Here is a 13,603-nt window from a genome sequence, read left to right as displayed (position 1 = left end):
CACAAATTAAGAGTGATTTGTACTTGATGTTTTGGCTTAGTTAAGTTTAGTTAAATGTAATATTATTTACTGATTTGTTGAACTTTTGTATAAGCAACATAACACTCACAATCATGCCGTTTCTCCCATATATCATCACCAGCAGCCTTGTTCCTACCGCCAAATCGCAGCCATGCTGATATCCGTAAAAACAGCACGACTACGAGTCTGAAAGGTTAGATCCCTTTACTAGCAGGTGAAATTTTTATTTTTTTTTAATCTCAGCATTCACTTTCTTAATGCAGGAAATGAACATAGGACAAAGCCTACACTAATATACAGTACTGTATACACTCACCGACCTACTTATCATGTACAGATATGGGCCAGGAGCTTCAGTTAATGTTCACATCAACTATCAGAATGAGGAAAAATGCAATCTCAGTGATTACATTATTTCTGTAACTGCTGATCTCCTGGGATTTTCATGCACAACAGTCTCTAGAATTTACTCAGAATGGTGCCAAAAACAAAAAACAATCAGTGAGTGGCAGATCTGTGGACAGAAATGCCTTGTTGATGAGAGAGGCCAAGAGAATGGCCAGACTGGTTCAAACTGATGAAGTCTACGGTAACTCGGATAACTATCTGTACAATTGTGGTGTGAAGAATAGCATTTCAGAATGCTATTCTAAGATGCGGGTTGGTGCTGTTTTGACGGTATGAGGGGGACCTACAAAATATTAGGCAGGTGGTTTTAATGTTGTGACTGATCGGTGTATATACGTTATACAGCATGTATATGGTTAAAGCCTGATTACCAGTCTTAGGCGGGTTACCACATTTAGACTGCTCAATTTCCAAATGTGCATTACTTAAGTTTTTTTAAATTCTATCAAATGCTCAAGAACTATAAAAGTATCAGATGTCCCTCTCTGTCAACATCACTTAATAGTTCAACTAGGCCAGTATATTAGTCAATTACTGTTTAACTGAAAACAAAAACAAGATACAGACAAGAAACAAATAGGATACTTTAACTGAATATGGCATTAAACAAAATGAATAGTTTCAGAGGGAAACCGAGAGAATGAGGTGGACTCGTGGATGGTTGTTAGATTAAAGTTCAGGGTTTAACAGGAAACAATAAAATATATACTTAACAAAATAAGACTACCTCTTGTATAAATAAAAAGACATTCTAACTCGGAGCATAAATACATGTTTTATGTCCAAAGACTGCAACGAGTTCCTTTAAATTCACCTGCAGAAAAGAAAAACCCAAAAGGTAAGATTCAATTTATTTTATTTTAAATAACATTTTCCACCAACATATAATTCAAAGTAAAGCAATATTCATTCAACAAACTTGAATCAAATAAACAAAGAAAAGTAAATAAACAGAATATGGCAAGATGAGATCATCTTTCACCATTCCAGCACAAGGATGAGGAGCAAGGGAAATGGATGTTTAATCAAGAAAAGGGAGGCTGTTGCATATTTCATAATCAATTCAAATACAGTCCATAAATGACGAATCAGATGATTCCATCTGAAAGTTAACGGCCATAGCTTTGAAATGCAAGGCCATATCAGATACTAATCAAATAGAGGCCCCTGCAATTATTTAATGCAGTATATGCATTTAAACAAATGTTGTATTCTACGTGATATTAAAAATATTACTTTTACGAGCAGACGCATTTGTAAGAGTACCAAGACTCTTTATATTTGGTGTTGTTGATAGACCCTGGATTTGCCACTATATTATCCTTATCACAGTTAGTGACATAACCTGAAAAATTGTGTGCTTACGTCTTAACCATAACACCTCATTATTTTTTTTTATTACTTTGCACTTTTAATTAGCAATGCTTCAATAGGATTAGCAAGTGTTTGTTAGTATTTACAATGGCAGCATCAGCCATATCATGCCTGAAAAATCTTTTGAATGGTGTATTCACAAGCTATTATAGAAAACCAAACCGAAATGGGAGCATGAAAGCAGTCCCACTAAAATTAACATCTGGTTATTTACAGTATTTACATTCACACTCCTGTATGTACACTTTTGCATACCAATACATTTTACTGTTTAGTATATGGGCAATTTGTGTTGTTTTTTGTGCTTAAGGTCACTGCATTGTCATCCGCTTTACACTTAATAATGGTTTCAAAAGCAAGTAAAGAGCTTTGCTTATTCTTGCCAAGACTGAATGGACCAGTTCATTTAACCCAGGTTTAACATAACGCCGAACTGAACTAATCCCTTAAGGATCACAAAATTAAACTAAACAGTAGTCCAGAACTAGACTTAATTTGAGATGGAAAGTCCAGCTGGAAACAAACCAGATTCACCCTGTTGAAAAATGCCCCTCCAGTAGTTAATCTCGACCGTGTCTGCTGTGTAGAAGAACTAATGGTAAGTGAGGCCTCTAAAGCGCATGGGAGTTTAAAGGTTCTGTTGCCCATAGAGGAAAAGGAAGATCACAAACAAAATGTCATAGCTCTAACTACGCTCTAATGTCACCCTCAGCTGGCAAATTGTTGGTAAAATGCCAGCTTGACCCTCTCAATGTGATGGCACAGTTTGATGGCAGGCCCGAGCTTCAGGTCCATACACTCCTGTACAGTGGGAAGATTCAATAGAAGCAGGGCCTGACCGTCAATTTCCTGGAAGGTAAACAGAAACAGTTGCAGACAGCGTGTACTTGCATCTCCTGTTTAATAGAGGAATGTACAGATACTGATATTGGTATAGTGTCGGATTATGTACTAAAGTACTCATACATCACTCGTTAAAATGCTCTGATATAAAAACAGGTACCATGCTGTGTATGTATAACATTCGTTGCATAAATGTTGCCGCAAATAAAAGGGCTCTCTCACGTTGTCAAATGAATTTTTATGGCTTTTTCATACAGTTTTGATTTAGACCTAATGAGTCATTCAGACCAATTTGTGAAATGGTTTAATTCATTAAAAAGAACTGATTCAATATAATAATTTGCACACAAATTGGTCATCACTTTGTCTTGTGAGCAAATTTTACATCCTATCTTTACTACAAAAGAGCAAAATCAATCCGATTAAATATTTTACAGCACAACCTGAAAAAAAAAGTATGATTACAGAAATTCTATGACTTTTCCAGGCCTGGAAAACAATTTTAAAATTCACTGATATATCTAGGTTAATCTCTTAAAAAGGTACCTGAGCATCTCTACAATGATTTACAGATGTAGGCTCCTAAATAAGCAGCAATAAACATGTGAGCTCTTTTGTCAGAAAGTCACTGCAACAATTGAGTCTCAAAAGATGCATTTAAGTCTATGTAATGCATGCGGAGGTGTGTGTGCTCAATTACCTGATCCATGAAGATGCGTGCTAGAGGAGCACAATCGGTGGTCCTGATGAAGTGCACTACATCAGTGACACTCCATTCTAGTGGACTGCTGTCCAAGCAAAGCTTCTGAGGAGCTTCAATACGTGGACTCTTCAAAAGAGGCATGGGGAAACAGTCAGTATTGCATGTTGGCTAAACAAACTGAAAAAAACTTTAACCATATTGGAGATTGTCTATTTTCTTTGAACAAACGAATAATGAAAATAATAATGCAAGTTCCAGACAGAACAAACAAAAAGTCTGTTCCATTACCTATTGAGCTGCCTTGCTGTCTACAAAGGCAGCAACCTTCTAGGGCTGCATCCTAACCAACATGGAACCTCATAAGAGAATGATCTGAAATGCTCTACATAGGCAGCAACTCTTAAGCCTAATTTATACTATTGAAGATGCTGAACTTTTTTCTCAACTAAAGCACCATAGGCAAACAAAGCCAGCATTTTATACTACACACAGTGCCGTTTTAAAAATAGTCCATTGAGGGTGACGTCACTATTTAACGTACAGTTCCACCCACGGATGTAAAGCGAGTAATGCAGGTCTTTCTTTCCATGGATCACTACTTTCAGCCATGTATCGCTTCTTATTAAGCGCGTCAATGAGCCCCTTCCACTTTGAGGCCAAGTTATCTGATCTGACTTCATTAACCGATAACTCATGCATTTGTAGTGAACATTTGTTTTTGTGGAGTTTGTGTTGTACATTTCTAAGAGACAGGCTTCAAAGTTATTGATTAAAAAAGTAACTGCTCCTCAGCTGGCACAAGCTATTATAAATAATAATAAATAAATAAAAAAAAACAAACAGTACGTCCATACCATACCCATGATTACAATTCATTAACACTCTTCAACTAGCAGAGTTCTCCAAGGTCAAGAATTTTAGAGATGTGCGCGAACAGGTGAAATATCAGCAAATGAACACCTTTGGGAGAACTAAAACATACTAAAAGAAGCCTGTTCGCCCAGTTAGTATCAATTAGCCTTTAATGGTCACCTATTGGCATATATGTACGCAGCTCACTAGATTTTGGAACAGGGTTAAAGTTCGCACTGTTACCTTGGGTGAAGGTGGCCTGTTCTCATCCTCTGAGCAGAAAGACGAGCGAACTTTGCGCCGTCTGCGAGTGGGACGGGGGGTTTCAGGAGGAGAGGGGGAAGGGGGCTGTGACTTCTTCTCAGAGTATTCGGAGTCTTCCATCAGCTCGTCCTGCAGCTCAGAACCTGTGTCCTCACTCAGAGAGTCATCCTCATCCAGATCTTCCTCATCACCACTGCCCTGTGAGGCCAAACAGCAGTCAGTGACATTAGTTCATTTGTAAATCAAGCAATATGATGTCTGAAGCTCCTTCTGGTTTAACGTTGGTTTGACAAGTTTCTAAGACTTATTACAGTTTTGCATTTTCAAATTGGTTTTTAATTTTAATATAATTTTCATAATGTACTTTACATTTGAGTTTAGTTTTAGTCTCAGCCATAGTTTTGATAGTTTCAGATACATTTAGAACATATGTTTTAGTAATTATAGTCAAGTTATCAGTTAAGGAACCAAAAGAACATTGCCAGAGTTAAGATTCAAATTTTAAATAGCCAAGACTTTTGAAGAAAGAAGCTGTATCTTTGTTATCAGTATCAGTTACTTACTGGCATCTCACTTTATTTTTGGTTTATTTACTTCAGTACTGTAAAAACTAAAACAAAACTAAATTTAAAACAGTTATAAGTTTATTTTGCATTCATTTGAGGTTTTCCAAATCTTTTGACCAATAGATTTCCATGATTTAATTGGTCATTCCCACTGAAGCTTAGCAGGGTTGAGCCTGGTCAGTGCCTGGATGGGAGACCTCCTGGAGAAAGTCTGTGTGGGTCCTAATGCCCCGATATATAACAATATATAACACTATTCTATAAAAAGGCACCGTCCATTAGATGAGATGTTAAACTGAGGTCCTGGCTCTCTGTGGTCATTAAAAATCCTAGAGCACTTCTCGTAAAGAGTAGGGATGTAACCCCGGTGTCCTGGCTAAATTCCCCCCATTAGCCCTTATCAATCATGGCTTCCTAATAATCCCCATCCATAAATTGGCTCTATAACGCTTCTCTCCACCAATAGCTGCTGTCGGTGAGAGTACTGGTGCACTATGGCTGCCGTCACATCATCCAGGTAGATGCTGCACACTGGCGGTGGTTGAAGAGAGTCCCCTGTTCACTGTGTAAAGCGCTTTGAATGTAGTGTCAGACAATCACTATATAAATGTAACAATCTTTCAATCATTCATTTGGATTACTGGTAAAAGATTTTAAAAAGTAATTTATAGAGACCAAAAAAAAAAAAAAAACACGATTTCTAGCCAATAAAATGTTTTAGAGCATATCATAACATTTACTGCATATTCACTATAGATATTTTCACCGCTTTATACGATTTTCCTTATTTCTATGACTTTTCCAGTTCTGGAAATGTACATTTTAAAATTCCCTGATATTTCCAGGCTTTCCATGACTGTGGGAACCCTGTATTTATTTTTCGTTTTCTTAGATTAATAGTTTTCATCTAAGTTTTAGAAATAAGTTTTAAATATAAGCCTGCTTCAGTCAAGACTTGTTAAAAATGACCTTTGCTGAGGTAATTGAAATCAAGTGTGTTCACATCAAACCCACATTGAATTGTAATTTTAAGCAGTGATGGTAGAGTAACTGAACTCTGTTCATATGCTGAATTTATATATCAATGACATTTACAATGACAGTTTGCTCTGACTGCAAATGTGTCACCAGATTGTCCATTTCACATTACAATGACCACAATAAAACAGATGGATGAATGTGTTCTTGATTAGCAGTTAACACTCAACAGCTCTTTTTAGGTTACCTGTGGGGAGCCTGCCGGAGTGTTGTCGACTGAGGCCGAAGAACGTCTCTTCTTGTGGACGAAGAGCTGCTTCCTCCTCTTCCTCCTCCTGCCTCGTCTCTTTACACCCCCCTCTAAGTTGGAGTGTCCGCCGGGAGGTCGACCCACACGCTTGCTCTTCTTCTTCCCATAGTAATATGCTAAAAACACGGTCAGTTCACAGAACAACCTCAACAACAGTCTTCAACAACAGAAAGGAAAGGCAAGCACATTATATTAAACATGACATTATTTTAATTATTCATATGTTTGAATCTCATGAAACATGCCCAGGTGACATTTAAAAAAAAATATATATATACACATTTAGCTTCTGTACATATATACTGTATATACAGTACTGTGCAAAAGTCTTTGGCACATAAGATGTTTCACAAAAGCATTTGTCTTAAGGTGGTTATTTATATCTTTAGCTTCAATGTGTCAATAGGAAATATAAATGTTAGACTCCCAAACATTACTTTTGCAAATAGAAAAGATTAGAACAGAAGAACAGGGAGTCCTGCAACAGATGTCATGGCCACCACAAAGCCCCCACTGAATATTGTGTCATTCTGAGATTACATAGAGACAGAAGCAACTGAGACAGCCTAGTGGCGAATTCTCCAAGAAGCTTGGAACATCCTATCTGTCAACAACCATGAAAAACTGTGTCCAGGTGTACCTAGGAGAATTGGTGCTGTTATAAAGGCAAAGGTGTTCACACAGAGTATTGATTTAGCTTTTTTATGTTTACTGGACTTTGTATGACACTAAGTGATAAATTACAAATATTGATGTCATTATTTTTGAAGACATCCTCACTATGCAAAGTTTTTCACAAGTGCCTAAAACGTTTGCACAGTACTGTTTATACAGAATCATGCATTATGACTAGTGATGCACCGAAATGAAAATTCTGGGCCGAAACCGAAAATTCAGGATGCACTTGGCCGAGAACGTTTTTATTTATTTATTTTTTTATATATAATTGTATTAATATTATACTTTTTAATTAATCTCATGACTTCAATAAAATGATAACACTTTTATTGTAACACACCAAAATTGGACAGAAAATATATTATAACAATATTAAATATATTATTCTTTATTCAGTTCTTTAACAATCAAATTTAACAGATTTTTTATTTTTACCAATTATCCAATAAATTTAACGTTCTAGAAAACTAATGATATGCAAAACAGCAGTCAAGTAATGAACTAAGCAGCTCTAGGCTAGCATCTTGCGAATTCAAAACATTTAAATATGCTACACAGTCATTTTAATTAAAACAACAGGCAAAACACAGAACGGCAGAGGCCCTCTATTCTGTTTATGTAAACGTATTTCCACTTTAATATAAAATGATTGTGCAAATCAACATTGGTTTTAGTTTAATTACTGCTGTTTTGCAAACTCAACTGTAAATTGACAGATGTAGCCTTAAGTAAAGAACAAAGTTTTGCAGGGCTAAACAAATTTGAATGTAATTGCTATACACATAGCAAATTGGACCGCTTTCTATTTAAGTAAAAGTGTCAGGTTTCTCTTCAAGAACAAAAGTTGTTAAACTTTCTGGCAACTCAAGAACATGAGATGCTGCACTGAATAGTCTCTCTCTCTGTGTTGGTGCTTGGGCAGATAAATACCAATTGTGTGCAATCCACGCAAGCAATGGAAAGCAATCTTTGTTTGTGTACCAGTAGTCAAGAGGATCGACGCATTCGCAATATGAGCGTGAAGCGGTCGACTGTGTTCCGCAACTGCTTTCGGATCCTTGAATTACGTATAACGTGCGAGGAAGGGCACCCGGTGGACTTTCTGGTGCCCTCCTAGGTAAAGATGGTGCCCTCCTAGGGAGTTGGTGCCCTACTCAGGTTGCGGCAGCACTGCTTATTAGTATCATATAGTATTTCCACACCGCTGACATCTGCCTTTGCTTGGCAGCGCCGTGATTATGATTAGATTGATCGAGAGTGAAACCTGAGCACTGAGGGGCAGGGAGGCATATATATATATATATATATATATATATATATATATATATATATATATATATATATCGGCTCATATTTTAAGTATTTTTTCTTTCGGCCAAAACAAAAAAATGCAATTTTCGGCCTAAAGTTTTTGGTGGCCGAAATTTCGGTGCATCCCTAATTATGACAATTAACCACAGCCTGATTCTCATTACTGAAATGCAATTTGTTTTGGTCTCATTACTACAGTATAATTAGAATTTTTAGTTGTTTTTAATAAATTACTTAAATTGTATTCATATAATAAAGTATTTATATATCATGGTAGTATTACTTTGTGAAAAACTTTGCATTACATTCATATTTCCACTTTATTATAGGACAAAATTACTGCATTACAATAATGAGAATCATCATCAACAATATATTTTTTATTATTTTTTATTTGGGAATTACAAAATAACTCGCAAGTAAAACGTCCCTACACATTAAGGTAATGAGGATTTCAGGTGAAATGTGTCTAATAGTAATGAAAATAATGTAAATAATACAAATATGGTTAATTTTGTCTTTTTTTTCTTTGGATTTTGGGGTGATATGTGACCTGGGCATGTTTGGTGGGATTCACAGATATTGATAACAATGTAACAGGAAAAATTAACAGGATATTTACAACAGTGCCTTAAAGGGAAAGTACACCCAAAAACAATAATTTACTCAACCTCATGCCATTCTAGATGAAGACTGCAGAACACAAACAAAGATTTTTAGAAGAATTTCTCAACTCTGTAGGTCCATACAATGAAAGTGAATGGTGACCAGAACTTGGAAAGTCCAAAAATAACATAAAGGCAGCATAAAAGTAATCCTTAAGACTTCAGTGGTTAAATGCGGTAAGAAACAGAGCAATATTTAAGACCTTTTCCCTCAAAATCTCAGACGTGAAGGTGAAACTAAACAGATACCACATGTGACTTTTAAATGTAAAAGTGGAGATTTAGAGAGAAAAATAAAGTACTTACATTTTGATCTGTTTCTCACCCACACTTATTATATTGCTTCTGAAGATATGGATTTAAACACTGGAGTCATATGGATTACTTTTATGCTGCCTTTATGTTGTTTTTGGACCTTCAAATCACCATCCACTTGCATTGTGAGGCCCTACAGAGCTGAAATATTCAGCTAAAAATCTTTGTTTGTGTTCTGCTTAAGAAAGAAAGACATTCACATCTGGGATTGCAAGATGGTGAGTAAATGATGAGAGAATTTTCATTTTTGGGTGAACTATCCCTTTAATACAAGTACAATCCAGTGAGCAATTAAAAGTAATATATATACATACATACATACATACATACATACATACATACATACATACATACATACATACATACATACATACATACATACATACATACATACATACATACACACACACACACACACACACACACACACACACACACACACACACACACACACACACACACACACACACACACACACACACACACACACACACACACACACACACACACACACACACACACACACACACACACACACACACACACACACACACACACACACACACACACACACACACAGCAGTGGAAGGGGCTGAAGGTATGCTCACTGTATTTGGTTTTGGTGAGCACAGAGCAGTTCTCCGAGCAGCGATCCAGAACCATTCGTGGACCGAACAGATTGGGACAGCATTCCAGCTTAATACAGGTCTTCCGACAGAAGTCTGCCACTTGGTCCGCTGTGCGAACTATCTCTACTGTTGCCCTGTAACTTTTCCCTTTGTACCTGTGAACCGTGCATACTGGTCAGATAAAGCAAGGAACTCTTTATACAAATATTAATACAGTACATTCCTTAATTTAATATAATATTATTCAAATGCAATTATTATTATGTACATTCATAAAAGGAACGAGCATAAACGTACTAATTTATCGTCTTACTAAACAAATAAATAATTTGTGTTAAAGAAAAACAAGGTGCAAATCTTAGTGAAAGAGGGAGTTGTGTACGGGACTGTATACTCACTTAGCTTTAAGCGTCTCTCCGTGACCGTGCCAGCGGCCTTCCTGGTCCAGCTGTAGCTCTCGCAGTACTCGGCTGGGCTTGTAGGCAGAATTAATCAGGAGTGTCAGGACCTGTATGGGCCACAAGTCAACAGATCAGCATATGGATCACACAGCTAAGATATTAACAAGGGTTTAAAGGGCACATTCATCTAGTTTTTTCATAAGAATTGTATAGGACTGAACAGAAACATTTGCTAAAAGAATTGAAATTCTTTAAAAGGTCTTTTAGGTCTCTTACAAAGAAAAATAAATTGGCTAACCTCCTTTAGTACCAGGACACAGTTTCCAGGGCCCACACACTGGGGTAGCTCTGCAATACGGCCTTTATTGAGATAGGGCCCTGAGAAGCACCGATGGTTAAAATAGATCTTAGGGCAGCAGTATTTCCCATTTGCCTGGCCCACTAGTGGCACACAAACAAGATTAATATAGTACCGTGTTAGTGAGAATTGAGGCTTTGTGACAATGTATACTGGCTTAACAAGGAACACTGTAAATGCATTCAGGTGTTCAGGTGTGTATTTGCCATTAGAGTAACAACATTCACCTATCTCAGCCTGATTGTTGTGGATCGGTTTGGTAGGATCAGGTGAGGAGTCTTTGGATGGAATCCGGCTGTGATGAAAGAGATTATGAGTTTCACAACCAAAACTACTAACAGTATATTCAAATACATACTTTTGTGTCTTACTTACTGCTTCTCTGGCTGAACGACCGCCACTTTTCTCTGTTTCTCAACTGTAAAATAACACATAATCTCTCAAAACATTGTAAGACATAATATCTCATATCAACTCGATATCAAATTTTAACAGGCACTTTCCAATACAATAGGCAACAAATAGGTGTCCTGTTATTATTTTTTTTTTTATAAAAGGCACAAAACCCATATTATTTAAAAGAGAAAACTAGATGGATAAAGAGAGGTAGATAAACTATTAACATAATTTCTGCGACACTAGCATCACTAAACTGAACTGCGAAAATAAATGTTGTTTTCAAACAGTATTTCAAAATACACTGTCTGCAATTGGTCAGAAAAAGAAGAAAATCCTACAGAGCCTCAGCCACACTTTTTGGGGAAATCAACCACCGAATGGCTTACTTATAGTTATGTCTACATATTTAGATAGGATAGAAGAAAGTATTTTAACATAAAAAAATTACACACATCAACTTTTAGATGTTTTAGATCCATTTTTAAAACTGATTGTGATTCACTTTGTTTAAAAATATTTCAAGGGTACCAAGTTTTGGTAATAGAGTAACTAAAATAGCAAACCTCATTTAAAATTAAGTTTGACCTCATGAGTTGGATGAACAACATTTTCTGAAGGTGAAGTACCTTCTTTCAAAATTGTACTTAATGTTTACTTAATGTGTTAGTATCCTTTCAAAAGATGTCTGTGGTTGTGACTGAATTTGAAGGTCCTTATGTGGACAGCATCTGAGGACCACAAAGTGATCACAGCACTTTGTAGATTGAAATACTGCAGATAGTTTTGCAACACTTACTTTTGGGCTTGCAGGGGTACAGAAGAGGGTAGCCATTTGTCTCACACCAGCTCACTGGAAAAACTCCCATGGAGTCTGTGTGAACTATGATCTCTGGAACAGGTTGCTTCAGACCTGAGCAAAGAGAAGGGAGAGACATTGAGTGAGACTAATCCTCATTGCAAATATAAAGGGTATAAAGGGTTAAGCCCAATATTACATTTGTCCATTAGTGGTCTTGCTATTTTTATTTAGGGACTCAGCTTTGTTAGTTCCTGCTGAAAGCAGTCCAAGGAGACACTGCATAATTATTTTTGGTCATTTGGAACTGTCACACAAGAAAAAATAAGAGTGCTGACATCACACCTTCTAAACGAATCCACATATGTTGGCCCTTGACTTTGGTAACGGTTGCTACATGAATGTTTTCAGGGCAGAGAGGGTTAACGGCCTCCAGCATCATGGACTCTTTAATGCATTGATCAGATGGGTCCTAGAAGAACATTTTAAAGTAATAAAATATCAGTCAAGCATATTATTTACACAAATGTGACTGACATGCACTACACAAAATTAACCCATACTGAATTAAACACTTTTTAAAAGGCAATATTTACTCAAAAAATGTATAAACATAAAATGACTGTAGATAGATTTTGAGACTGATACAAGAGTCATTATCTGCCAATAATCTAAGAATGGCCAAATATTTGCCAATATATCAGTATTATGCATGTATAACGTATGAGTGTTAATGCATTGATGCTTGTGGTTAACACTGAAAGGAAATACATTTCTCAGCATGGATTTAGGATATTCGGGTCCTAAGAGTTGATCTCATTGATTCATACATGTAGAAGAGAAACTCACTGGAGGAAAGCAGTGCTGAGGAGCTGCCTCAGCCTCACATTGCTTTAGATAGTCGGCCCAGTCAAAGTCCTGACCTTGAAACCCTACACAAACACACAAAAGGTCAACAAGTGCAACTGAGAGAATATATACATATACAATATATACATATACAAAATAACAGAAACAACACATAAACAGGATTTTAGCTTTGAAGTAAACCACAATTACAAATATAGCCCCAATGGCAACTCAAATGAATAACTAATCATGTCAATAGCCAATTAAGAGCATGTCAGCAATTAAATTAGCCCTACAATTAGCCCTTTAATATGCGATTGCACAAAGCAACATTAGACAACATCAATAGTTCAAAGGGGTCACATAATGTCTCAATGTCCAACACATTTACATTTGATGTATATCCCAGATCTCAACATCCATAAACCTGTATGCTAAGTTTTAGCGAAAGTCATGTCGATTCCCTTCTAGAGAATATCCACCTACAGACAGTTCAGGACTTGTAGGACAGCATTTTGAGAAGGCGTGAAGCTGATGTGAAGGCAAAGGATGGGCCTACTCCTTACTAGGTCCTTAATATTAATATATTGTTAGGAATTTGGTTTATTTAGATTTTCCGGTGCAAATATTGACTAAAAGAGGATATACTGTATATACCAGGGGTGTAAATCACAAGTTTAATCACGATACAATCTTATATCGATTGTCTTTGCCAGCAGTCCAGTTTGCTGATACCTCAAAGTCTGCTGCGATGTGATTTCGGCTCAGAGGCCTGCAATCAATATTACGATATTATGTGCCTATTTTACACAATTACATTTATTATCTTACAAATGCAACCATAATTTGAACATTTTATTGAGCTCACTGAAAAGTGCAAATC

At 36.5% G+C, this 13,603-nt stretch overlaps 1 protein-coding gene across 2 annotated transcripts in view; it reads right to left on the bottom strand.

Moving 5' to 3' along the window:
- Positions 1-1,306: 1,306 nt before the first annotated feature.
- Positions 1,307-13,603, bottom strand: part of LOC127632582 (scm-like with four MBT domains protein 1) — a 38,090-nt gene continuing 25,793 nt past the window's right edge. For both annotated transcript variants that reach the window (XM_052111243.1, XM_052111244.1), the window contains 12 exons: positions 12,721-12,803; positions 12,217-12,343; positions 11,872-11,985; positions 11,052-11,094; positions 10,904-10,971; positions 10,617-10,759; positions 10,316-10,425; positions 9,897-10,072; positions 6,257-6,435; positions 4,445-4,663; positions 3,347-3,475; positions 1,307-2,652 (listed from right to left, as the gene is read on the bottom strand). In XM_052111243.1, coding sequence (XP_051967203.1) covers positions 2,512-2,652; positions 3,347-3,475; positions 4,445-4,663; positions 6,257-6,435; positions 9,897-10,072; positions 10,316-10,425; positions 10,617-10,759; positions 10,904-10,971; positions 11,052-11,094; positions 11,872-11,985; positions 12,217-12,343; positions 12,721-12,803 — 1,532 coding nt within the window. In that variant the 3' untranslated portion in view covers positions 1,307-2,511. The remainder of the gene's footprint in view (positions 2,653-3,346; positions 3,476-4,444; positions 4,664-6,256; positions 6,436-9,896; positions 10,073-10,315; positions 10,426-10,616; positions 10,760-10,903; positions 10,972-11,051; positions 11,095-11,871; positions 11,986-12,216; positions 12,344-12,720; positions 12,804-13,603) is intronic.

The sequence above is a fragment of the Xyrauchen texanus genome, chromosome 39 (assembly GCF_025860055.1).
Source record: "Xyrauchen texanus isolate HMW12.3.18 chromosome 39, RBS_HiC_50CHRs, whole genome shotgun sequence".
In the NCBI taxonomy this organism is placed as follows: domain Eukaryota; kingdom Metazoa; phylum Chordata; class Actinopteri; order Cypriniformes; family Catostomidae; genus Xyrauchen; species Xyrauchen texanus.
This window is presented reverse-complemented; position numbering and strand designations above follow the sequence as displayed.